This window comes from Delphinus delphis, chromosome 15 (genome assembly GCF_949987515.2).
Source record: "Delphinus delphis chromosome 15, mDelDel1.2, whole genome shotgun sequence".
Lineage (NCBI taxonomy): Eukaryota > Metazoa > Chordata > Mammalia > Artiodactyla > Delphinidae > Delphinus > Delphinus delphis.
The window spans coordinates 79,958,809-79,983,380 of record NC_082697.1 but is presented as its reverse complement, the minus strand read 5'-3'; the positions used below and the strand labels follow the sequence as shown (position 1 = coordinate 79,983,380).

The 24,572-nt window shown below is 53.0% G+C and overlaps 1 protein-coding gene across 7 annotated transcripts in view; it reads left to right on the top strand.

Moving 5' to 3' along the window:
- Positions 1 to 24,572, top strand: part of CUX1 (cut like homeobox 1) — a 371,395-nt gene that overhangs the window by 312,849 nt on the left and 33,974 nt on the right. For 3 of the 7 annotated variants that reach the window (XM_060032294.1, XM_060032295.1, XM_060032293.1), the window contains exons 21-22: positions 17,817 to 18,119; positions 20,539 to 20,727. The exons of the other annotated variants lie outside the window; for them this stretch is intronic. In XM_060032294.1, the coding sequence (XP_059888277.1) occupies positions 17,817 to 18,119; positions 20,539 to 20,727 (492 nt within the window). The remainder of the gene's footprint in view (positions 1 to 17,816; positions 18,120 to 20,538; positions 20,728 to 24,572) is intronic. 7 annotated transcript variants of the gene reach the window in all.

The window sequence follows — 24,572 nt, the reverse complement described above, 5'->3', positions numbered from 1 at the left end:
TCATCTCCGCAAGACGGGAGGTGGATGGCCGGCCTCTCACTCGACGCGCCTGTTGTGAGTCAGCAGTTGGGAAGCCATCCGTAGAAGTAATAACTATGGTGATTGTGGAGAAAGGTGGAAAACTTATTTCTTACGTTCTAGGAAAATAGAAATTTTTTTTTTTAAGTCACGATGGTAGCTAAGCGAAAATGTTTCTCTGGATCAGGAGAGACTAGAAAGTGCTTGTCAGAATGAAAAGACAGATGATCACATAGCGGCAAGACTGTGGGTGGCAGCTTTCCTTGTTTGAAATTTCTTTACTATCAGCGTTATCCGTTCAGGAGTGTTTCTAAAAATTAAAGTAGCCGTGCCTTTCGGTATGTGGAATTCAGATTTGAAAAACAGAATTCTCTTATGATGACGAGTGTTGGTAAATCAGTGGGATGAGTGACTATTGGAGACGCCGGGATCTTTGACAGCCTAGAAAATCAGTGTCTGGACTTCCCTGGCAGTTCAGCGGTTAAGACTCCGCGCTTCCAACGCAGGGGGCGCAGGCGGGGAGCTAGGATCCCGCATGCCGCGCAGTGTGGCCGAAAAAAACAGTGTCTCGGAGGAAGCATTCAGCATTGCCCCCCAAAAGACAGGGGAGCAACGCCTCTGGCCTAGGATTTCTCCAGGATTCTGATTCCCTGCTCTCGCCGTGGCTACCACGGAATCCTTCCAAGAGGCCCCCAGACCCAGAAAGATGCTCTGTCCTTGGGGCTCCATGAGGCCTCTGCCCAGGGCAGCTCAGCGTGGTGGCAGCACGTGGCTGCAGGAAGGTAATTCGGACCCTGGGTTGGTCTGTTCCTGAATATTGGTGAGAAACACTCAGTGTCTGAGAATCCAGGCTGCTGAACTGGCCCGGCCATCGGTTCAGCCTCCCAGGTGTGGAAGGACTTTGGAAGACCCACCTTCTGTCCACAGCCTCGGTCTGAGCGGAGATCGTGTGGGTCTAATGCAGGGCTCTGTGCTTAGTTTCCATGGCGATGAGGTGCCCCGGGGGTGGAGGGCCTCACTCAACTAAACAGCAAACTGCTGACACGGGACTCTGTTTTCCTCGCTAAGAATTCCTGTCTGCCTCTTTCTGCCCAGCCCTGTTGCCCTCAGCATCTCCATTTTCCTTAATGATTTCTGTGTCAAACTTGCCGATCAGGTTCATGATAAAGGAGAGAGAAACTGAAGTTTCCAGTGCCTCATCACTTTTTCCTCCTGGTGGTTGTAACCATTTCTGAACGTTCCTTTGATGATTCGAGACGTGGGGTGATGGCCTTGGACACTGAGGAGAACTGATGCCACTTTCAGTGAGTGACCTGCGCTGCTGAGGCCTTGAGGAGGAGAACGGAGGGTTCCATGCCGGTCATATGAGTAACTTAAAAAAAAACAAAACCGGTTTTTAAAGGACAGAACTTCAGATCAGTTACCTGTTCCTGTATTTCCTGGTGGTCTGGTTTCACATTTTTTTTAATATCAATTTATTTATTTTTGGCTGCGTTGGCTGTCCGTTGCTGCGCGCGGGCTTTCTCTACTTGCGGCGAGCTCTTCGTTGCGGTGCCAGGGCTTCTCATTGCGGTGGCTTCTCTTGTTGCGGAGCGCGGGCTCTAGGCTCGCGGGCTTACTTGCTCCGCAGCATGTGCGATCTTCCCGGACCAGGGCTCAAACCCGTGTCCCCTGCATTGGCAGGCGGATTCTTAACCACTGCACCACCAGGGAAGTCCCTCTATACACATGTTTCTGTTGGCTTCTTTCAAAGTCCCCAGTGTCTTGGGTTGTCGTTAATAATATGGCAAGACAGGTGCAGGTAGTCCTTTGGGATTGGTTCTCCGAGTCTCGCATTTGTTTGTCTCCCATCCCAGCTATCACGCATCAGCTACCCTCGCCCTGCGTAGCAGTAGCAGTGCTCAGGAGAAGCAGAGGAAGCGCTCAGAGAAGGAGAAAGGAGGGACCAAGTAAGGCTTGTTTTCTCTGAGTGTGGCCTGTGGTCATTGCTTATCAGTTAGGAGGGTGTTTCTCTTTTAAAGAAGAAAACCTTGAGATGTAGTGAAGGTGTACGTGTGTGTATCCGTGTAGGTAGTACGGAGGTACCTAGTTAGATGTGATCTACAATTGGATTTTTTTTTTCCTTTTCATTCCTTAAAGCTCATTTCATATTCATGGTTCCTTGGTGTGATTAATCTTTTTGCCCCAAGGGAAAGAAGGAGACAAGAGACAACTCCAAAACGGGGAGAAAGAAAGGGGAAGGAACAGATTTTTCTAAATGCGACTCAGTCACTCATCACCTTATGGAGAATTGACAGGAGTTGCCCATGCGCTCAGCTTTGTAACTTTTTACTCTGGGAGCACTTCGTTACTGTAGCTCACAAGCTTCCGCGCCCAGATGGATTATTGCAAGCCATACCGACGAAAGGATGGCCCAGTCTCCTCGGATTAATTATAAAATACCCAGCTTTTTCCCAGCGTGTCAGGCAGGAACTGCGGGTTCCGGAATCTTCTCCGGCTGTGGAGAATTCCATGGCTCCTCGTCACTGTTCTCACCCAGCCGACCGCCAGTTCCCTCTTGAGAAGATAGCAGCTGCGTCCCTCTCTAACGTGGGTGGTCCCACGTGTGCCCCCTCCCTGACATGAGCACCATGGGGCTGTATGCTGCACATGGCCTTACGCAGCCAGAGAGTCCCAGAGCCACAGCTCCCAGTTAGGGACAGGCCAACCTTCCTTTTTAATGTGCGGCTCTTGCTCGGTACCCATGAAATGACCAGGAGAACACGTCCACGGCTTTAGTGCTTTAAACTCGGCTTCCTTGAATAAGCAATCAGTTCCTCAGTTTTGGTGACTAAGTCAGGGTGGGGCATTTGCATAGCACATTAATAAGAAGAGGAAGGGCTGGTCGAACCCCCAGAGAATTCCGTGGCACCATCTAAAGGAGGCAGAACGCTTTGTTCAGTGCCCTAGACTAGAACTGAGTTGATTTTTTTTTTTCCTTTCTTTTTTTTTCTTCTCTTTCATGGAAATACGTCAGTGAAAGTAACTATTGGTGCTGTCTGAAAAGAACTCTTCTAACTCGTCATTTATTTTGAATACCTGAAAAGATTTGTATATACATAACTGATGTATACATGGCCGTAGGCAACAGATCAAAAACAAAAGAGAATTCTGGAAAGCCACGTGTGAGCTAGGAAGCGACCCCTCCCGAGCAGGTGGCTGCTCTGCTCATCATTAGTCCTGGGGCTCAGCCTCCGCCCCCCACTCACCGGCCATGAACTTGGCGGCCAGAAGAACCAAGTGCGCATTCCTTTCTCTCTTTCTTGGTCGTGCCCTGTACGATGGCATTTCGGTGTTACCAAGAGTGCCACGATAAAGGAGTTGTCTGTCCTAAGATCAGAAAAGTCAGGTTTCTGGAATCAGACGCAACCTACCTTAACGTTTGTCTGTCATCTAGTACATGTGGGCGCAGGCCGGTGGGGAGGCCCGTGGTGCTGAGGGCGCCCCAGGAGGTGGCTGGGCCGTGAAGGGCGAAGGGGTCAGGGCGGAGAACATTCCAGGTGGAGAGCTCTGCGGGTGCGAACGTTCATCGATGGCTGAGGACGGGGCACGTGCGGAACCTTTGAAAAAAAGCGAAAATAGTAGAAGCCCCGACTTAGAGGCCTTCTGTTTTTCTTTTAAAATAACAGGAGGAAAGTAGATTACGGAGGAGTTTTGTCTTTTCTTTATGTAGAATAGGGTTCCTGTTGCCGCCTTAAGGCCCGTTATGATAAGAAAAAAAGTATGGAGATCGGGACAGAAGGGGGCCTCCTTGCTCCTTTGAGGTGCCCTCCGTCACCTGCCCCCGTGGCGGCACTGGGCCCCGGGATGCCCAGCTGCCGCCCCGTGGGCGGCTCTTCATTGAGAGGAGGTGGGCTTCCAGGGCAGCGAGAGGCAGGCTGAGACGCAGCGCCCCCAAGAGCGGCCTCGGAGGGCGGGGCGGGGGGAAGGCTGTAGCGAGGTAGGACGGCTTCTCGTGAGCTCCCCGGAAGCTGCGCCTCCCTGCGTCACCTCCGCGCCTGCGCTGCCTTTTCAGCTCTCCTAGCGGTTCCCGGCATTTGTGGGATTCCTTGTGGCGCCTGAGCACGACCCTGAAACTTCCTTCCCTGCAGCTTTAACCAGGAAGGCAGAGGGAGCACGGAGAGGCCCTTTCACTCCTGGGACGCCGCGGGGTGGGGTGGGGGGTGGTGAGGGTGGTGGTGGAGCCGAGCCGGCCCAGCCTGCCCTCCCCTAGAGCACACTGCAGCCGCAGGCCCCGCACAGGCATCCCTGGAGCAGCAGCCACTGAGCCAGCCAGCCCACTCGATGTTTTCGTCTCAAAGCAGCAAATGCTGTCACCACGATCCCTGGGAAAGGCTGCTTCTGCACAAATCAGCCCCCAAGGGTCTCTGTTTCTTAAGTGGGATTTGTCACTGGGTCTCTCCAAAAAAAGACGAGAGAATCAGAGTAACCCAGAGTAAGAAACTTTTATTTTTAATTATGGTTTGTGGGTTTTGGGGGTTGTTTTTTTTTTCTTTGAATAAGTAAAATGCATCATGGCTACAAAATGCAGGATTTAAAAGAGCTTACACCCTTTTTCAAAAATAAATCGCCCTCCTCCCTCATCCCCAGGCCCCCAGGTGCTTTCCCCCAAGGCCCTCCTGTTCGTTTCCTTCAGAGAGTCTGCATCTAGATGTTCGTTGCACACAGAAGGGAGCACGCAGTGCTCAAGGTGTGCTTTGCTTTTCTTACCTGGCAATAGTCTGTAGAGACTGCCCTAGGCTGGGACATAAAGAATTTCCTCCTCTTTTCACTGCTGTAGGGAATTCCTGTATCTGGACATACCATACTTTATTTAACCAATCACTAGTGAGAGATATTTAATTTTTTTTTTTTTTTTTTGCGGTATGCGGGCCTCTCACTGTTGTGGCCTCTCCCGTTGCAGAGCACAGGCTCCGGACGCGCAGGCTCAGCGGCCACGGCTCACGGGCCCAGCCGCTCCGCGGCACGTGGGATCTTCCCGGACCGGGGCACGAACCCGCGTCCCCTGCATCGGCAGGCGGACTCTCAACCACTGCGCCACCAGGGAAGCCCCCTAGATTGATTTTTAACAGCAGAACCTAGGAAACGATCCTGCGGCGAGCAGCCTTGAGCACGTGTGAGCAGCAGCAGGACGCGGTGGCTCAGAGCCAACTGCAGAGGGCTCGTCTCATCTCGGCCACTGAGCACCTGTGTGGCCTTGGGCGAGTGACTTGACCTCTCTGTGTCTCCGTTTCTTCTTTAAAATAGGAAAAATAAAGTACCTATCTCCTAGACCTTCAGGAGTTTTAAATGAGTTCATGTATAAAAGCCTCCAGGGCAGTGGCTCGCACAGAGGAAGTGCTAGTTGAGCGTTTGCTTTCCTACTGCTGCCCTTGAAACCACTGCCATTATGTCATTTCGTGCGCATGAAACGTCAGGCTCCTGGCTTTAAAGCAGAAAGCCGGTCCAGCACTCACTCCTTGGGCGGAGACTATCAAGGGAGAGCCTTGCTGGGTGGCAGCCGGCGCAAAGGGTCAGCTGCAGGATGACCTTCATGCAGTTCTCCAGATTCCTGGCTTCCCTGAAATGCCATCCATCTTTGAACATTGTCAGTCCACCTGCCATTCCATGAAGTTCACCCAAAATCTTGAGCTTCAAGAGTAAGACTACAGGGCTTCCCTGGTGGCGCAGTGGTTGAGAGTCCGCCTGCCGATGCAGGGGACACGGGTTCGTGCCCCGGTCCGGGAGGATCCCACGTGCCGTGGAGTGGCTGGGCCCGTGAGCCGTGGCCGCTGAGCCTGCGCGTCCGGAGCCTGTGCTCCGCAGCGGGAGGGGCCGCAACAGTGAGAGGCCCGCGTACCGCAAAAAAAAAAAAAAAAAAAAGAGTAAGACTACAGGTCATCACTCAGGCCATTTGGGGCAAACTAGTGCCGAGCCAGGCCATCTCGTCTGGATACAGGGGTGGCTATGGGCACAGGGGAGCGGCAGCGCCGTCCCGCTCGGCTGCGCTGGGCTGCGTGGCCTGGGCCCTCGGTGCTGGCACGCCCCAGCTGCCCGTTAGGAGAAGGCCCCGGCAGGCCTTCGTCACGGGCCTCTGGACACGGCTCCCTTCTCTTCCCCGTAGACTTTCTTTGGAGAAGGGAATTTGCAGTACATTGGGCATTCAGTCCAAGAGGCAAAAGTAGGTCACAGGTGCAAATGAGGACTTCAGTTTTCAATGGTTTGCTTCCAGGGAAGGATGAAGAAGCTTAAATGCTTAAAAATCCTCAGGTAATTTTTAAAAGGCGGTAAGAGTACAATGAAGCAACTCATATACTTGCACCTTTTATGTGCCAAGCGCAGCACTAATACCTTTGATCCCTAAGTGGATCAAAGTGGAAATGATTTATAAATAAATTTATTAAATAATAATAAAATAAAATCAGATCCAAGATGAACACTTAACAGGAAATCAGATGCCTCAGTTACCCCAAGAGGCATTCCCTTGTGTTCAGGCTGGGAGCTGGGCAGAAGGGAAGGGAACCCAGCAACAAAACAGTGGCACAGTCAGAGCCCGGTTTATGAAGTTTTGCAGCAGAAAGTGTATGACCCATCTGGCCTGTGATGCGGGTCCATGCTGCTTTGAAACCCCTTCCAGGCTAGATCCAAGGAAGGTATGCGCAGGGGCCCAGGGTTCTTTCCCGTGCAAGGACAGCCCCGCCCTTCAGCTTCATGCCCTCTCCCTGCTAGTGGCCCTCAGCCAGCCCAGGACCTGGGGCCCAGCCCCCTGCTGACTGGTCCCTGGGCCAGGGTCATGCTCAGGAGTGAGAAAGGGGGGCCCAGAGAGAACGAAGCGAGCCAGGCGGCTTCCGTCACCGGCTTCATCTTGATTTTGTGTTTTGTTCTTCCCTGTGGAACTGGATTCCTAAATATAGCCCGAGTCTGAATTGGCAGATGTTGGGTTTGTCCTTTACAAGAGGGCCAAAATTAGTCTGTCATTTGGCACCTAAATAAAGCAGCCAAACTGCCTTTGTACCAACTTTGCGATGAGGAGGGACTGAAGTTGCCGCATTTCTTTCGACAAGGAAACTTTCTCGGAAGCTGGAGCGGCACCTCTGAAGCCAAGAGGCTGAGTCCAGAGGGATGCGCTTTCCTCCTGGCTAGACCCTCTCGTCTCTGAGTTACAGTCAGTGTGTTCCACGTAGCTTAAATACCTCATGAGATTGGAAGAGGAGGATCAGTACCCCACAGAAATAGCACTTGGAGAGAGCAGCAGTGGTGACTTTGATTTGGGGAGGAAAAGAGCAATCTGTCCAGAGTGCCTGGAGCTGGGTGAGCAGAGGGGCTCCCCAGGGGCAGCAGAAAGATGTTATAATCAATTACCACATCATAACACTGATGTATGATAATTACTGAGTGTTTCTCCTGAGATAGTGCAGCATTTGGCTGGGATGCAGTTCTTTCATGGTCCACTGCCTGATTAATATGCAAATAATAGGCTGATTGCATGATGAATGCAGAAAATGAGTTCGCTGATAACGTGAGCACTGGAGCAGGAAGATGATAAATTACTTTTACTGACTGTCGTACATTAAGTACCCTTTCTCAACAATTTCATCACAAATTAAGTAAAGCAGTATGGAGAGATTAGGAGGATGTGTAAAATAATGTACCTTAATAGCTTTTCTTTCTTTTTTTTTTTTTTATAAATTTATTTTATTTATCTGGTTTTGGCTGCGTTGGGTCTTCGTTGCTGTGCGCGGACTTTCTCTAGTTGCAGCGAGCGGGGGCTGCTCTTCATCGCGGTGCACAGGTTTCTCATTGTGGTGGCTTCTCTTGGTGCAGAGCACGGGCTCTAGGTGCGCGGGCTTCAGTAGTTGTGGCTCGCGGGCTCAGTGGTTGTGGCTCGTGGGCTCTAGAGCGCAGGCTCAGTAGTCACGGCGCACGGGCTTAGTTGCTCCGCGGCACGTGGGGTCTTCCCGGACCAGGGCTCAAACCCGTGTTCCCTGCATTGGCAGGTGGATTCTTAACCACTGCGCCACTGGGGAAGTCCCCTTAATAGGTTTTTCTGATACCATCACATACAACGAAAATGTCACTTGGTTCTGCTCGGCATGGCCTGGGGCCCGTGTAGGGCCAGATCAGTGCACTCAACCTGCGTGTTGTTGGGAAGGCGGGAAGCAGCAGCCCACCACACCAGCTATTCAGTCAGCGAAGGATTCTCTAAGGAACATCCCATCACAGGCCAGACATCACCTGCATGCCGAGCTGCCTGGCAGGGTTATCGAGAGGGGACGGGCTGCTCTTGGGGCCAATGCTGGAGCCTCTGCGCAGATGGGCACTTGCAAGCCTGCTGTCCACCAGGTGCCTGGAGGGAAGGAAAGTTGCTGAGCTGCAGGCCTAAAAGGCTCAGAAGTAAAACACTATTGAAAACCGCCTCTTAGCTCCTCCAAGCCTTAGAAATCTGGGGAAATGAACGCCACCGTCAGAATGGCAGTATGAGCTGCCTGCCAGAGAGAATCGCTACCGGTGAAGGATGGGCCGGCCTGCCCAAAGCCAGAAAGGAACCCTGGAGGAAGAAAACACACGCGCACGGGTGCGCGCGCACGCACACACAGTGCTTAATCTTTGATTACAGCAGAGCAATTTAACTAGAGAGTTTGTTTTTACTCATCTCAGTAATATATATTTAGACTGTTTGTATGACATACATTTTCTCTTAATGCACAGGGACGCGCTGATAGTGTTCATGCACACAGCTGGTTCGGTAATAAGGTTATTGAAGGTAATTTGAAAGCGTTATTTCTAAAGCAGTATGGATCTGCAGAAAAGCTAGGAACAGGGGGAGCACTGCTCCTGAGGCCGGCCCAGCGGTGTCACCAGGGTGGTCCCCGCAGCCTCGCCAGCCTGGGAGTTCACTACCAAAGTTGAATTGTAACTTAAGGAAGGTTTTTCATTTTCAACATTCCCAAACTCTGCTTTGGACACGCGTATTTCCTTGAGAGCCCGTAAAAGATGCACAAGAAGAATCATGGAAGCCTGAGGGGCAGCAAATTTGCAATCCCGAGTGCCCGGCAGCGCCCAGCCCTCGGGTGAGCGCTCCTGGGCTCAGGACCCCGTCACCTGGGCAGCTTCCCCAGGTGCTGAGATCCTTCCCCGCCATGTGCTTTCCTGGTTCGGTTCAGGGAGAAAAGAGGAGGGTGAGAAAGCACCCCAAGAGTGAGGGAAGCGCAGGTGGCACAAGGCGGTGCCTGATGGAAGGGGCCCCGATAGACTCGAGAATCACAGCCTCACCCTCTGCCCCACGTGCTGCGCCAGGACAGAGGCGACCTGCCAAGGACGGCCCTTCCGCCTCCTCCCTCCCTCGAGCGCTGACTTCCCGCCACGGGTTCGTCATCCCCTCCGGTGAAACGCAACCAAAATGGAGCTCAGCCTTTTCTCCCCAGAACTGTGAAAGCACCGCCGTCCCCGTGGTCCCCTGAGCCACGGCCCGGGCAGCTCACCTCAATCCCCCCTCCCTCTTACCCTGCCCCCTCTCTCTCTCTCTCTCTCTCTCTCTCTCTCTCTCACACACACACACACACACACACACACACACACGCTCACACTCACACGCTCACACTCACACAGTTTCTGTTTCCTAAACCTCCAGAACCATCCCTCCAGATCGCACATCGGGCTTGGGCCCTCCCCTCCTTCAGCCCCTTCCCTGGGGTTAAAGTCCCGCCTTCTCAGTGTGTGACCCTGCCCGCCGCACCACCACCACCACCACCACCACCACCACCCCCCCGCCACCTCTGTCTCTTTCTTGTTCCCTCCTCCCCAGCCTCAGCTTCAGTGTCACAGCGCTGTGAGCTGCCATCACCCCCTGGACGTCCCCCTCCTAGGTCTTTGTGACAGCCAGCTGCTTAGTGATGTCTGCCTGGGTCACCACTGTGCCCCACCTCCTAGCACCCCGCCTGGCACTTAGAAGTTTCCCTTAGTGAGTGAAGGGCACAGGCCCTCTCTTCAAGTGGCTTGGAAGTCAAGCTCGGGGATGTAAGCTGGCACAAGTTAAATACAAACCTTGCTTTTATTAAACGGGTTTTCATTGTTGATAAGTAAACTGTTGTGGCTTTTAAGTCACTATAAGAGTTCCTTAGGCAGACTTTTTTAAATGTTCACACACATACACCAGCACCTACTGTCTCCTTTTTACTATTGAAACAAAGAGTGAGTGATTTGGTAGGTTTGCTGGGATTTTCAGTGACTTAAGGCAATGCCCAGGCTGACTGAGGGCCAAAGAGTACTGCCAGCCCGGGGCCAGCAAGGAGGGCAGGCCGGGCCTGGCCGTGGGAGGGGTGGGCGCCAGTGTGTGATGCCGCCTCTTTGGGATCGGGCTTTCCCCGGGCTAGGGGGAGACCCGCCCAGGCCCTTGGGGATGGGGCCCGAGACCCCCCGTTACCCCCGCACCGGCGTCAGGCGCAGGCCCTTGGAAAGCAGGCTGTCCTGTAGTGGGGCCACATCACGCGCTCCGACGTGCCTTAGTGTGTCGTTAGGTTACTTCTGTTCCTTTCCCATAGCAAGCGTGCAGTGGCGTGGCGGGAGGGGTGTGAAAGGTCCTGCGTGTCTCCGCGACGTCTGTGAACGTCTCCACGTATTTTCTTTCAAGCCTCTGCTAATCAGTCCAAAGACCACACATACGCAAAGCAAAATGCTCCGTGTTTTATGGGGTTTTTTGGATTTTTATTGGAGTGTAGTTGAGTTGCAACGTTGTGTTAGTTTCAGGTGTACAGCAAACTGAATCAGTTATACATATACATACAGCCGCTCTGTTTTAGATTCTTTTCCCATAGAGGCCGTTACAGAGTATTGAGTAGAGTTCCCTGTGCTCTACAGCACTAGTCCTTACTAGTTACCTGGTTTATATATAGCAGTGTGTATATGCCAATGCCAATCGAAAACTCCACGTTTTTATGTTGGCTGTGCCTAACGGAGATATGTGGCTGGAGAAATAGGATGGGGGTCCCGATGGGTGACGAGCATCTGCTCGGAGACTCGGAGGCAGGGAGCCCCCCCCGCCGCCCCCCAGGAAAGGTTTGGTGCTCGGGGATGTTAGAGAGAGGGTCTGACGTCACCATGTGGCACTAAAACCCAGGCGGGCAAATTAGGCAGCTGTTTACTTTCGACACAGAGAAGCTCCTTATTTCTAAAGAGGCCCGGCGGCCATGAACCCTCAGGTGGTGGGCGGGGGGGGGGGTCTCTTCAGACAGGAGCCGCGTGAGCCGTGAGCACGTCCCTGTGTTTCGGCTTGGGTTCTGTGTCCCCTCCACGATCTCCACATCTGAACTCGGCTGGGAAGCGCCCCGGGCGGGCGGTCACCCTGCGGTGGCCTCTGAGCTGTCCTCACTGCCGAGGCCCCTCAAGCTGGGCAGGGTCCTTCCAGGCCACCAGGGCTCCCGCTGGACCGAGGACGCCAGCACCGGGCACTCCAGAACCTTCTGTAGGTCCTTGCACGGCCGTGCCGCTCGCAGCGCCGAGGCTCCCGTCTCCCCTCGGGCTCCGTCTCCGCCCTCTGCCTCCCCGGGACCCCTCTTCCTCCCTCCCTCAGTCGTGTTTCCATGCGCCAGGCCGTGACCCCACTGCTCCCCCAGACTTCTCCTTCTCTCTCCCATCTTCCATACTTGACAGTCTGTGGAGTCGCTTGGAATTTCCTGGCTTGGCGCGGGCTCAAAGCCTAAACTATGGACATAATGAAAAGCGGTGCATCAGACCAGCCGCCAGTTAAATAATGTTTGGGTTCTTGTCAGAATGTCACAGAGTACCCTGTCATTTTGTTTCAGCAACTTGTCCTTCTGAACGCGCAGTGCGCCTTATGGCATGCCAGCAGTAAAAATGTCACTTACAATAATTACTTTTTGGTGAAAATGCTTACTGACTTCCTACCTTCAAGCTGTTTTTTACACAGTGGGGAGATAATAAGAAATGACTTTATCCTGACTGCTCAAATGAACACTAAATGGAATTGGGGTTATATTATTACTGCAGATAGAGGGCTGGGTATGGAGATTTAAACAGAGGATTGGGTAATCTGCGGAGAGATTTGTCTCTGAAAATCATGGCGGGCGTGGATTTTCAGTTGGAAGTCACAGCGGGCGTGGATTTTCAGTTGGAAGTCACGGCGGGCGTGGATTTTCAGTTGGAAGTTACGGCGGGCGTGGATTTTCAGTTGGAAGTGACGGCGGGCATGGATTTTCAGTTGGCTTCTATGAAAACCTAAGGCAGCTGTTGTTTGCCTGCTGTTTTTGGAATATAATATTTTTCGTAATCCTTTTATAGTTCCTGAAAGCTCTGTGTATTTCAGAGGGCCTTGAGTCACTATCTGTGTCTTCCTAACCGGGCTACTCTTCTGCAAGATTCGAAGCCTTCCCCCCAAAATTCATCCACACAGATCACTTTTTAAATGTAACACCTTACTATTGCCATCAGAATTGGATAGATGGTCTGTGTAGCTGGGCTCTTAAAGCGAATTGTGCATTTTCAGTTGCCCCAGTCCTGCAGGCTGCAGACTCTCTGAGAGCAAGGTCTCTAATTTCTCTTATCCTTGGGGATTTCCCTGGTGGTCCAGTGGTTAGGACGCGGCCCCCGGTTCAGTTCCTGGTCGGGGAACTAAGATCCCACAAACCGCGAGGCACAGCCAAAAATAAAACAAAATAAAGCAAAACAAAAAATTTTGTCTTATCCCCACTGCTGAGCAGAGTGTACGACACAGAGCAGGTGCTCTAAAAGAGTTTGCTTGGGCGAGTGAATGAATGAATGAAGGCAGAGGCAGGCTGCTGTGATACCGCAGTGCCTGGCCGCTGGGGGCTTTCCACTCCTGAGCTGGTCAGCTCCTCGCTCCACCCAAGTGGCCTGGGCCAAGTCACAATGCCCGTCGGAGCCTCGGTTTCCTCGCCTGGAGCGCGGGGTTTATATTTCCGCCACAGGACTACCGTGAGGATCGAATGAACCAGCGTGTAAATGCCCTTAGCCCGCGGCTGCGTTCAGGCGAGGTTGTAAAGGTGCTTCCGTTCCCTTCCCTCATCCTACAGGTGGGTTGGCTTTGAGGGCCTCACCGTCGCATTTCTGAGGTCCGGGCACGTGGATCCGTGCCTCAGCAGTGCCTGGCGCACAGTGAGTGTGCAAGAAACGTTTGCTTGAGCACTAGCTGCTGTTACAACAGGTCATAGGATAGGGTTTCTTTTATTTATTTATTTATTTTATTTATCGTTGGCTGTGTTGGGTCTTCATTGCTGAGTGCGGGCTTTCTCTAGTTGCGGCGAGCGGGTGTTACTCTTCATTGCGGTGCGCGGGCCTCTCATTCACTGCGGTGGCTTCTCTTGTTGCGGAGCACGGGCTCTAGGTGCCCGGGCTCAGTAGTTGTGGCGCACGGGCTTAGTTGCTCCTCGCACGTGGGATCTTCCCGGACCAGGGATCGAACCCGTGTCCCCTGCATCGGCAGGCGGACTCTCAACCACTGCGCCACCAGGGAAGCCCAATCCTGTATTTTTTAAGAAATAAAACATCAGCCTCTCCCTAGTCTCATTCCTCCTAGAAGTCAGCTACCGTCCGTCCTGAACGTGCACTTTGTCTTTCCTGGACGTGATTTTATACCCGCACTGCGGGTCTAACTGCCACACACAGCACATAGCGCGTGCAGGCTTTCGGCCTGTGCACCAATGTTGTCACCTGTTTCGTTCTGCGCCTTGCTTTGTGGGCTCACGGTTACGCTTTCATGCTGGTCCACGTGGCTGTAGTCCTGACCCTCTTGCCGCTGTTTATAGCACGTGTTATATCGTATGAACGTGCCCTGGCTCCCGACTGCCCCAAAATTAAAACAGACACCTTAACCAATTCAAAGGCCCTGCACAACCCAGCCCCTGGGGACCACCTCTCTTTGCCTCATATTCTTGCTACACTCAATTTTATTGATGACTGAAATCCACCAGGTGTCTGGAACAATCTATCTCCCTTCCTTGTCACTGCTACTCCTCCCAACTTAGCTGGCTAATTCCTGTTCATGCCTGAAGTCCCCCTGAAATGTCACCCTCCCAGGAGGTCTCTGATCCCCAGGCCACATCAGCGTCCCCACCCCCCTGCTGTGTGCTGCGTTCACTGCCGTATTCCCACTGGCCTGACTCCACACACTTAGGGAATGAGTGAAAGAAGTATGGAATAATGCATCTTCACTCGTTCTTCCTGCTGGCGCTTTTGTCCTAAGTAAGTTGATAATGACACGTAATTCACATACAGTAAAATTCACTCTGCCCGCATAGAAGCCTTCTGTGCATCTCAGTAATCAAGATATAGAGTAATTCCATCAGCCTCCCAAAATTCCCTCGTGCCCCTTTGTAGGCAACTCCTTCCCTTCATCCCTAGCAACACTAGGGATGTTTTCCTAAACTAGATCTGTTTTCCAAATCTAGATCTAGATTTTTCCAAATCTAGATCTAGATTTCCAAAACTAGCTCTGTTTTCTGTCCCTGTAGTTTTACCTTTTCCAGAATGTCATCTAAATGGTATCACACAAGCTGTAGCTGTTGAGTCTATCGCCAGCATCTCAGTCGTGCGCCAGGAACTATGGAAGAAACAGCAATAAATCATGAGATTTACACTACGTGCAGGGGAGACCTTTTTTTTTTTTTTTTTTTTTTTGGCCGTGTTGGGTCTTCGTTGCTGCACGCGGGCTTTCTCTAGTTGTGGCGAGCGGGGGCTACTCTTCGTTGTGGTGCGTGGGCTTCTCATTGCCGTGGCTTCTCTTTGTTGCAGAGCACGGGCTCTAGGCACGTGGGCTTCAGTAGTTGTGGCACGCGGGCTCTAGAGCGCAGGCTCAGTAGTTGTCGCCCACGGGCTTAGTTGCTCCGTGGCACGTGGGGTCTTCCGGGACCAGGGCTTGAACCCGTGTCCCCTGCATTGGCAGGCAGATTCTTAACCACTGTACCACCAGGGAAGTCCCAGGGGGCCTTTATATAGACAAATATGTTCAATTTAGTAACTACTCTTTTTTTTTTAACATCGAAATCAGGTTTCCTTAGCGCTGACCATGTGGCAGATTCGTTCCTCGTTACAACCCTGTCTGCATTTTTCAGATGAGGAAACCGGGATGTTGCGGGAAGTTAGGAATCCTATTCAAGTTAGCACTGCCAGCTGGTAGAGGCAGCCCCCGTCCCCAGGCTCAGTGCCTTAGTGCCAAGCCCAGGGCTCCTCCTTCTTTTCTTGTTTAAATTATTTTTAGTTACACGGAAGAGCACAGAGCCTTGTTCTTTCAAAAAGTCTTGTTTTAATCAGAGGGCTCCATTTGCTAATTTTTGGAAAAGCAAATATTTCTTGTTCTCTGTTGACCATGTTTCTTGCTCTGTCAAGATGGTGAATCATACGGGCACCTGTCCTCCCGGCATCGAGGGGCCTGGTCCCCTCACCAGGGGTCGATGGGAGCTGGTTGATGGGTCTGGTTTTGTGGTGCTTACTGGAAGTAGCTTTCTAGAGAATTGAATTACTTTCCAATATGATGTTCCGAGCCTGTGGATTCGTGGTGTGTCCAGCGAGGCCGCCCCAGAAACGTGGGCCCGATTCTGCTCTCGGTGACCTGAGACCACGGTGGCACCTGTGTGCACTTGTGTCTGTTGGTGAACAATTGTCACTCAGCCAGTACAGTTTAGACACAGACTCAGGGTGGAGGTGCAGATAACAGCCACCCAGTACGTTCCCAGGCCCAGTGGGGTGTTGATCTCGGTTGGGGGGGTGGTTACCTTTGTCTGCAGTCACGGTTGGGAGCACAGAGGGACACGAGTAACGTGTGGCGAGCACCTCTGGTCGGTTCTCTCAGAGGGTTTTCCTGGCAAAAATGCGTGCGAGTGTCTTGCTGAGGATGCCTGGAAGAAAGAAACATGCCTCCACTCGAGCTATTCAGGGCGCCCGCCTGCGCCGGTGCCCAGAACAAAACGGGTGGTGCTCGGGCAGCAGTGCCGGCCGGTGTGTTCTCCAGGCAGCCATGATTCTGACCTTGCTGTGGGTTAAAGGACACAAACCTGAGAAGAAATCTGTTTATCATGTGGGGAATTCATGCCATCCTTGACAGTATACAGTGAGCAAGATAAATGATCTGCCAAATTGGTCCCTCGCCTGGGTGACTCAGGGCAAGTTCACAGTGCAATTCCATTGCTGCTTCAGATTCAAAAATAACGTTTGCTGGGTTTTATATCCAGTTGTACGATGACCTGGAGGTGAGCCGAGAGGAGAAATCCGATTTGTAGGATTCAGCTTGCCTTAAGGATTTATATGGACCATTTCTGCTGTTTACGTCTGTCTCCTTCACAGCTTCACAAACCAGTGTTTTTTGGGGGGGTTTTATTTTTAACCTGATTTTCCAGGTTGAGGACACAGCGTTATGTGATGGTGGAACTCTGTCCTGGTTTAGGGCGACAGATGGGTTTATCGGTTGAATTGCAGTTGTTTTATTGGGGATTTTCTCTTTCTAGGTATTTATACAAAATATCCCTTGTATCTGGAATACAGTTTCCATCCTCTTGAGTTGAGAATAGGTTGTCCTCCTGGATATCGTATGTCCATCGAAGGACCCTCCAGTTATACGATCAGTTACAATTCAGTTGCTCCTTAGTTTTACATTTTCTTTAGTCAGGTCGCGGGTATTGGGGGTGGGGGGGGCGCCCACGTGTGCTCACACTCAGTGCGTGGCCCGGCCTCATGAGCTGTCATCTCTCTGGAGCTGTAGAGCCCTGTGACAGCGCCTGGCCTGGCCCCTCACACAGGGTGCTGTGGGATCTCCCCGTGTGCCGTGCCTGGTGGGAGCGGGGAGTGGGGGCAGAGACTGAACCCAGACTCTGGGCCAAAGGCAGGTAGGACCGCAGTGCTAGGTCACTTTACGTTTTCTCTGTATTTGGAAATTAGGAAATGGCAAAAGCCCTTATTCCAGGCATCCCAAAACTAGAACGGATGTCGGGTTTTACGGGTAATGCTAACAGAGAGGCCCGAAGGGACCACTCAGCAACAGAGCACGGTGGCACTCCCTGCCGGGCACCTGCAACAAGACAGCTCCTTCTTACGAAAGGAGAGCGTGGAGACCTGACTGCCCACGCTGGCCCCGTCTCTTCTGGTGTTGGTGACAGCATGGCATAGACAGAGAGCTAGGCTTTCAGAAGCACGTCCTGGGCTCTGGCAGAGAGCAGGGTGGGCACTCCTCTTCCATCGATTCCCTCCAGGTAGGGCGCCATGGAGCCCTCCGGGATCACAGTGAGAACCGACCTGGGGTCGCAGCTCAGCACTAGGCGGCCGAGGACTTACGTCTCACCTTCAAGGGTCTTCATCGCTGTGGTGACCACGCATCGTAGGCAGCCCTCATTTAAAATACTATGTCTATTCATTTTGTGCTGGAAATTATGGACAAAATACGTATGCAAATTATAATCTAGCCAAGGTACTTCTGAATTATAGAATTAGGGGGTTCCATCGGAAGAAATCCTGACAGTGATAGCGCGTGACTAATAGGACGTATTTTTTAACAGAATGCCCTTTATTGAGCCTTCAGACCTTCTCTTTAAACCCCTAGTTCTTCTTCTGTTGCTGTTTTTTATTTTTTAATACAGAAAATGAAAGGTTAATTCTCAGCCAAAAAGCTGTGAAACAATTCATTTAAATCCATAGACCGCCATGCTGTCTCCTTCTTAAACAGACGTTTAATTAGTAATTCCTAGATCAGGAAAGTAGACGCACATGGTGAAAGGCAGCTGTTTTCAGCCTCGGTTTTCTGTGTGCTTTGATTACAGAAAGCACTCCAAAGACCTCTGCCAGCTGCAGCCCTGCACCCGAATCACCGATGAGCTCTAGCGAGTCAGTGAAGAGTTTGACTGAACTGGTCCAGCAGCCCTGTCCCCCCATTGAAACAAGTAAGGACGGCAAACCTCCGGAACCCAGCGACCCGCCCGCTTCAGACTCCCAGCCCACCACGCCACTGCCTCTCTCCGGACACTCGGCTCTCAGCATTCAAGAGCTGGTGGCCATGTCTCCAGAGCTGGACACCTACGGCATAACCAAGCGGGTCAAGGAGGTGCTGACCGACAACAACCTGGGTAGGTTCCCTCCCCCGCTGCTGGGTCAGGAGGTGGCAGGTCGTCTCCTGTCGGGAGTCCTCAGGAGGAGAGAGTGGAAGGGGGGCCTCAGGCTGAGCCAGCCAGAGGGTTTAAACATTCACAGGCTGCCTGTAAGAACCTAAAACGTCCTACAGTTGTGAGCAATAAGGGTTCATGAGGGTGTTAGAGGTCTAAGGTCAGTCCCAGCCCAGCCCCGCCCCACCCCTGTGCCCCAACCAGGACCTCTTGGAAGACAAGCATGCCGGCCGGAGCCAACTCAGGCCATACACTCCGACCACCGATGGGGGCGTGCCCAGTGGAGCTCTGAATCCTGGGGGAGGGGGTGGGGATCGTGCAGAGCAGGGCAGAATCAGCTGAGCCCAGGAGCATCTGGATGGCGTCACGGGAGAGCCCGGCAGGCAGGGTTCAGATTTGCTGTGAAGGCAAATCTGTGATCTGAGGGGTGAAACTTTTCACACCAGGGAGACGACCTCCTCCTCTTGGAGCAGAAGAGGCTCCATCGCAGCGTCACCCTGGATTTGGAGATGAGAGGCATCTTCACGGTTGCTCAGCTGGTCTTGGCTTCTCCGGGAAAGAAGATGCCTCCACTCCCAGGGTGTGTGAGAGGAGTAATAGCCACGAAGGGGGCCAAGTTACAGACGAGTTAGGCAGCTTGGTCAAGACTCAGTCATCCTCTTAACCTTTGACCTGGGATCTTGGGGGTGTTCATGGGTTAGTCTCTTAAAGTCACAGCAGGCTGTGTGTGTGTGCACACATTTTAAAGGGTGAGGGCCAGTAGCTTTCTTCAGGCTCTCAAATATGTCTGGGACTCAAAAATGATTGAGAGCCACTGCTGTGAAACCTCTAAAAGTAATACAGATAATTTTCTAAGAATAACCTCTTGCTTTCCGCCCCCCGCCCCATGCAACTGGGTGGGTCAAGCAAATAGTAACTAGCTGTTCATATATATCGCTTTCCTGAACATAACAAGCTCCTTGGAATGAAATGAGATTCACTTGCCAGGTTAGAATTAGGTAAAGTTTGTTGGAAACTACCACAACGAAAAAATGGTAAGGACCTAGGATGTGTTTATAGGTTAAACTGAGAGTTTAAAAAGCAGAGAAACCACAGGTTTACCAAAATCAGTAAATGTATATCTCAGTTAAAATGACTGATATCAGAAAAACTTCACTTCTCAAATCCAAAGCTTTCCGTACAGTAAACTTTTGCTTAGAGTCCCGCTTCTTACGAGGCAGTGCTCTTGTAACTGCTGTGAGCGCAGCTGGGGGTGTTTCCCTCTCACAGATGGAGGACATGAGCCGCAGGGGGAACAAGCCGGTCGTCCACGGTCCCCCTGCACTAAGAGGCAGAGCCGGTGTCGTGATCCATAGGCTTTATGGTACCAGACACTGGCCTCTGATCCCGGTCTCCACTTCCACTAGCAGTCCTGTTCATTTAAGTCCTCCCGTCCAGGCCTTCAGGTTGTGCCTGGTTCTCGTGCGTACCTTTAAAAGTGGTGGGGGCTTCCCTGGTGGCGCAGTGGTTGAGAGTCCACCTGCCGATGCGGGGGACACGGGTTCGTGACCGGGTCCGGGAAGATCCCACATGCCGCGGAGCGGCTGGGCCCGTGAGCCGTGGCCGCTGAGCCTGCGCGTCCGGAGCCTGTGCCCCGCAACGGGAGAGGCCACGACAGTGAGAGGCCCGCGTACCGCAAAAAAAAAAAAAAAAGTGGTGGCCGCTCTTCACCGGCAGCTGAATGGCTCTCAGAGAAGAGACATTTTCTTTCTAAGCCTCCGACGAACATTGCAGACCTAGCGGCGCTGTGCTCTCCAGAGCGCGGTAGCCTCTGATCAGCCTGGGGAGCGGGCTGCTTGAACTGCGGGCACAGACTTTAGAGTTGGAAATGGCCTGCTTTTCAGGAAAATAAAGCTGAGGAGCTCTTTCTTCTTCTCTTTCCTGCTGTGACCTTGGGTCAAGTGGCCTGTTTTCTCAGCAGGACCTGGTAACCTCACTAATCGTGAAGGGAGCCAGTGCAGACGGCCCTGTGGTTTGAGGCTGTAAAAGGAAGGTCTCCCCATGAGCTGCTCAACTTCCCGAGCTCGGATTTGGGATTAACCACCTCTGATAAAAGCCGCAGGTGTCCTCCAGGCCTCGGTTCATCCGAAGCCCAGAGGCTTTTTTGAGAGAAACCTTGTGTGTAGCTGGAACGCAAGAGTAATACTGACTCCATCACCAGTGGAGTCTGGTACCAGTCTGGTTGAGGAAGTGCTTCTACAAAGTGCTCCCTCTGAGCCAGGACCCAGCTGATCAGACTGTGGGTCTCGAACCCCCATTTCTGATTTTAACCTGACACATGCTGCTTCCGCCAGATCCCTGGGGCTCGGCAGTGACATCACTCTTGGTCGTGTTCTCTCTCTAGGTCAGCGCTTGTTTGGGGAGACCATCCTAGGGCTCACCCAAGGCTCCGTCTCCGACCTCCTGGCTCGCCCGAAGCCCTGGCACAAGCTCAGTCTGAAGGGGCGGGAGCCCTTTGTCCGGATGCAGCTGTGGCTGAACGACCCCAACAACGTGGAGAAGCTGATGGACATGAAACGGATGGAAAAGAAAGGTAACTCCCTGCCGCCTGCCCCAGCCAATCGCTTTCTCATTTATAAACGCGCTGTTGCTTTTAAAGGCTTCGCACCGAGCTGAGGAGGCACACTGGCCCATGCCCAGGGGACTGTAAGGCAGGGTGAAGGGTCTTCTGACGGTCATCCACCGATGAGGACCGAAAAGGACTGGGAAGATTTGTGGCTTTTTCTGCCCAGCAGCCTGAGCCCACAGGCATTTAGCTTCTGCAGGGGACCTCACCAAAGAGCGGGCATCACAACCACCCACGTGACTGTGCGCGGCCCCACGGCCAGCGCGCCTGAGCCGGGGGCGGGTGGAGCCAGGCTCGTACCCTCTGAGTTCACCGGGGGCGTGTGCTGCTCACCTCCAGCCGGGCACCACTGTCCTCACCCAGCCGGGGAGCGGGCTGGGCTCCTAGGGGGAGGGAGAGTCTCTGCTCTAGAGACTTCTAGTTTCAGAGTGCCTCCTATTTGCAGACACTGTGCTGAGACTTCACTCAGCCCACAAAACTCCATCCGGTAGAGATGTTATTATCCAGGGAAAACGGGGCTCTGGCATCACGAAACTTACCTGACTTCAAGCTGGCCTAAGCAGGAATCTAAACGTGGGCTGTTAGGCTTCACAGCCAGTGCTCTCAGATATGCATGTGTTCTGCTGCCCTGGGCCGAGTGCCTGCCACGCCAGGACCACGTGCCCAGGCAGCGGCTGCCACGCCAGCCGGGGCCCTCCGGGGGGGCTCCTGCCCTGCCCGCCCTCAGGCTGCAGACCAAGGCTCTGACACAGGCTGCAGCCGTGGGCAGCTCCAGGCAGCTGCCGGCAGTGCTGCAGGCTCCAGAGGCCTGGTGCCACGTCTCACACACACACACACACACACACACACACACGCAAAACTTTGTGACTTTTTATCATGTGAAATTTCAGACAAAAGCAGAGAGAATGGTATCATGAACCCAGTACGTCCATCACACTTTCAACAAGAGCCCCACGCGGCTCTGGAGCTGCTGCTCTGCCAGAAGGCATCCCTCTCGAAGCCGCCTCCTGTGCTCGGGCCCTGGCCGGACCACTCCCTGCTGTGCTGCTCCTGGGCCAGCAGGAAAGGACCTCAGCCTCCACAAATAGATCTCTGGGGGCTTCCTAGGCCTCCACTCCCTCCTGCACAGGCTCTGGGCGCCATCTTGTGTCACAGAAGAGTTACTGTCTCACTGGGGCCCAGGCCCCTCCTCACATCCCAAAGTCCCTGAGCAGCTGCAGGGCCCCCGTCAACTTTCACTGGTAGGGATGCTCATAACCAGCCCCCGCGGGAGGCCGAGGCATCTGACCCCTCAGACACAACAGCGGGTGACCCAGGACACAGCACTTCCTGTGATCTCCATAGACGATCGGTCACCCGCCCAGCGCGAGGGGGCTGGCTGGACAGACCAGGCTCATTTCTTTGTAGCCTCTTGACTCTTCACCACATTCATTTTAGGGGGAGAAGATCATCTTCTCAATTCTGTCTGAGTTCTAATCATAAAATGGCATGTTAAGTAACTCCCTAGTCTAAGTTGCTGCATCTGTAAAATGGACGTAATGCTTTTTCCAGTTGCAAGGATTAGAATGTACCTAGTATAACAACCAGCACATATAAGCGCTCACTAAATTAGAGTTATTAAAATAATTTGTATCCCTTTAAAATAGATGAAAATAAGCTTTGCCCCCCAGTCTAGCCTACGTTAAAAATTCTGCAGCAGGCAATGCAGACTGTACGATTCCCACGTGTGCTGCACTTCCTCCTCTTGCGTAAAGCTTTTGCTGCTTCTCCCTTTAGCGCAAATCTTTTATTGTTCTCCTTTCTTTCGTTCTTGTAAATCTCTTTCTCTACCCTAGTCCGCCCTCTGCTTTCTGTTCCCTTCACGAGATAGCCCTGAACCTACCTGTTCACACAGTTCCAAGCACGTGGAGACACACACACGCAGCCTCAGCTAGCTCGGGGGCTGGGCTCCCCTCCCCGGAGGCTACAGGTGGACCCTGATAGTCTTCTGAGACATTTGAGACCCACGTGTCAGTGCTGCTGAAGTGTGTCTCCCTGACTTCCCTCGGCTCCCGTGGACACAGCCCCGGGCCCCGCTGCCGTGCCGTGGCGGGGCAGGGCGGAGGCGGGGAGCGGGGCTGGCCACCATCTGGCCGCACAGGGCAGGCAGTGCTTCCCAGAGCAGACTTAGGTCAACCTCAGTTCTGTCACTCACTAGCCGTGTGACCTCAGGTGAATCACTGAACTCTTAGGCTTCAGTTTTTCCGCCTGTAAGTAGGAATGATACCGGTCTGTCTCCCGTAGGGTAACTGTGAGAACTAGATGACCAATGTCTGCCCCTGCTGACACACACTGCTCTTATTACTCCGTGCCGGTGGAGTTAAATAGCACTGTTTCTCAACTTCCGTCAGTTGTAAGAAGTTTTGAGGAATTTTCAGACCGTATTCCAGATTAGTTCACTAGAATGACCTCTGTGGATTATTCGTTTGCTCAAGAAGTCCAAATGGTTTTTAAGTTGAAGCGTAGCTGGTGATTAATGACACGTAACAACAGAAAGGAGCAGACGAAGCACACGTAGCACTGGTAGAGCAAATATCTCCCGGGAATCACCCCCCATTTCCCTCGCAGCCCACTCAGCACATCCCCAGGTGACAGTCGCCCCTGAGTCCCTGAGCCTCGTCTCAGCCCGCTGCCCACCGCTCCTAACCCTTATTCCACAGTAAAAAGACACGTGAACAGCACACGTCCTCCCCTCGCGCCAGCCGCTCTGCCCTCCAGGCCACTCATTTCCTGACCTCTGAGCCCTGTTCTGGCCGCTCCTCCACTCCTGGGTTAGGAGCCTCCTCCAAGCTCGGTCCAGCAGGTTTTCTCGAAGGCCCTTCCCGGCTCCATCTGCCGACCTCCTGCTCGCTGTCTACGTTTTCTCAAGACTGCGGCCCCTGGATCAGCGCCTCCCTCCACGCCCATGTCCTGCCTCATCCAGGGGAATTTTAAGACCCATCTGACCTGTGCAGCACCCAGGCCTCAAGTTCTTTGACCTCCTCAACCCCTGATTCCCCAAATTGCATCCTCGCCCGCAACTACTCTACCTCTCGAAGCCTGAGTTCAGGTGCCCCGTCACTGACCACATTCCGCTGTCCGTCCACCTTTCCACGTTTCTCCGTTCATCCCACCTGACCCCAGATGGCCTCCAGAGCCTGGATATCCCCTCCCAGGCTTTCCCCCAGCAGCTTGCCCTCTGCTGCCCTTCTCTCCTTCCCCAGAACACCACCCCCCGCCCTGACCCCCACTTTGGTTCTCTCTGGCCACGATACTCTGTCACACACCTTTTCATTCCTCATCCCCCTGCAAATCCCAGCCTTGACTTAGCGCCCTGCCCGTCTTCTTCACCCAACCTCCTTGGCGTCTGGGACCTACGCGGGTCGGTGCCGCCTCAGATTTGTATCTCCGGTTTCAGCAGGGTCCTCTGTGCTTCTCCCCACCCCCGCCATCACCCCCTCCATCCCCACCACCATTTCTCACCGACCTGTCTCAAGACTCCATTTCCATCTCTTCAGATCACCTCTCCTCCTGCCTTCCTACTTCATAAAGAAAACCAAGGCCGTCAACTCTCCCCACCTCAGTCCCTATAAATGTGTCTGTATGTCCCCGCCTCCTGCTCCTGTATTCAGGACCCACCTCATGCGCCTCCGGTGGCCGTCTCCTCCCTCACCTGTAGCCCCAGCTCTCTCTGTCTTCTCCCCCATCAGCTTGGAAACATCAGCTCTCTCTCATCTTTAAAGGGCCACCCTCGACCTGGGACTTCCCTTCTAGAAGCCATCCTGTCTCTCACT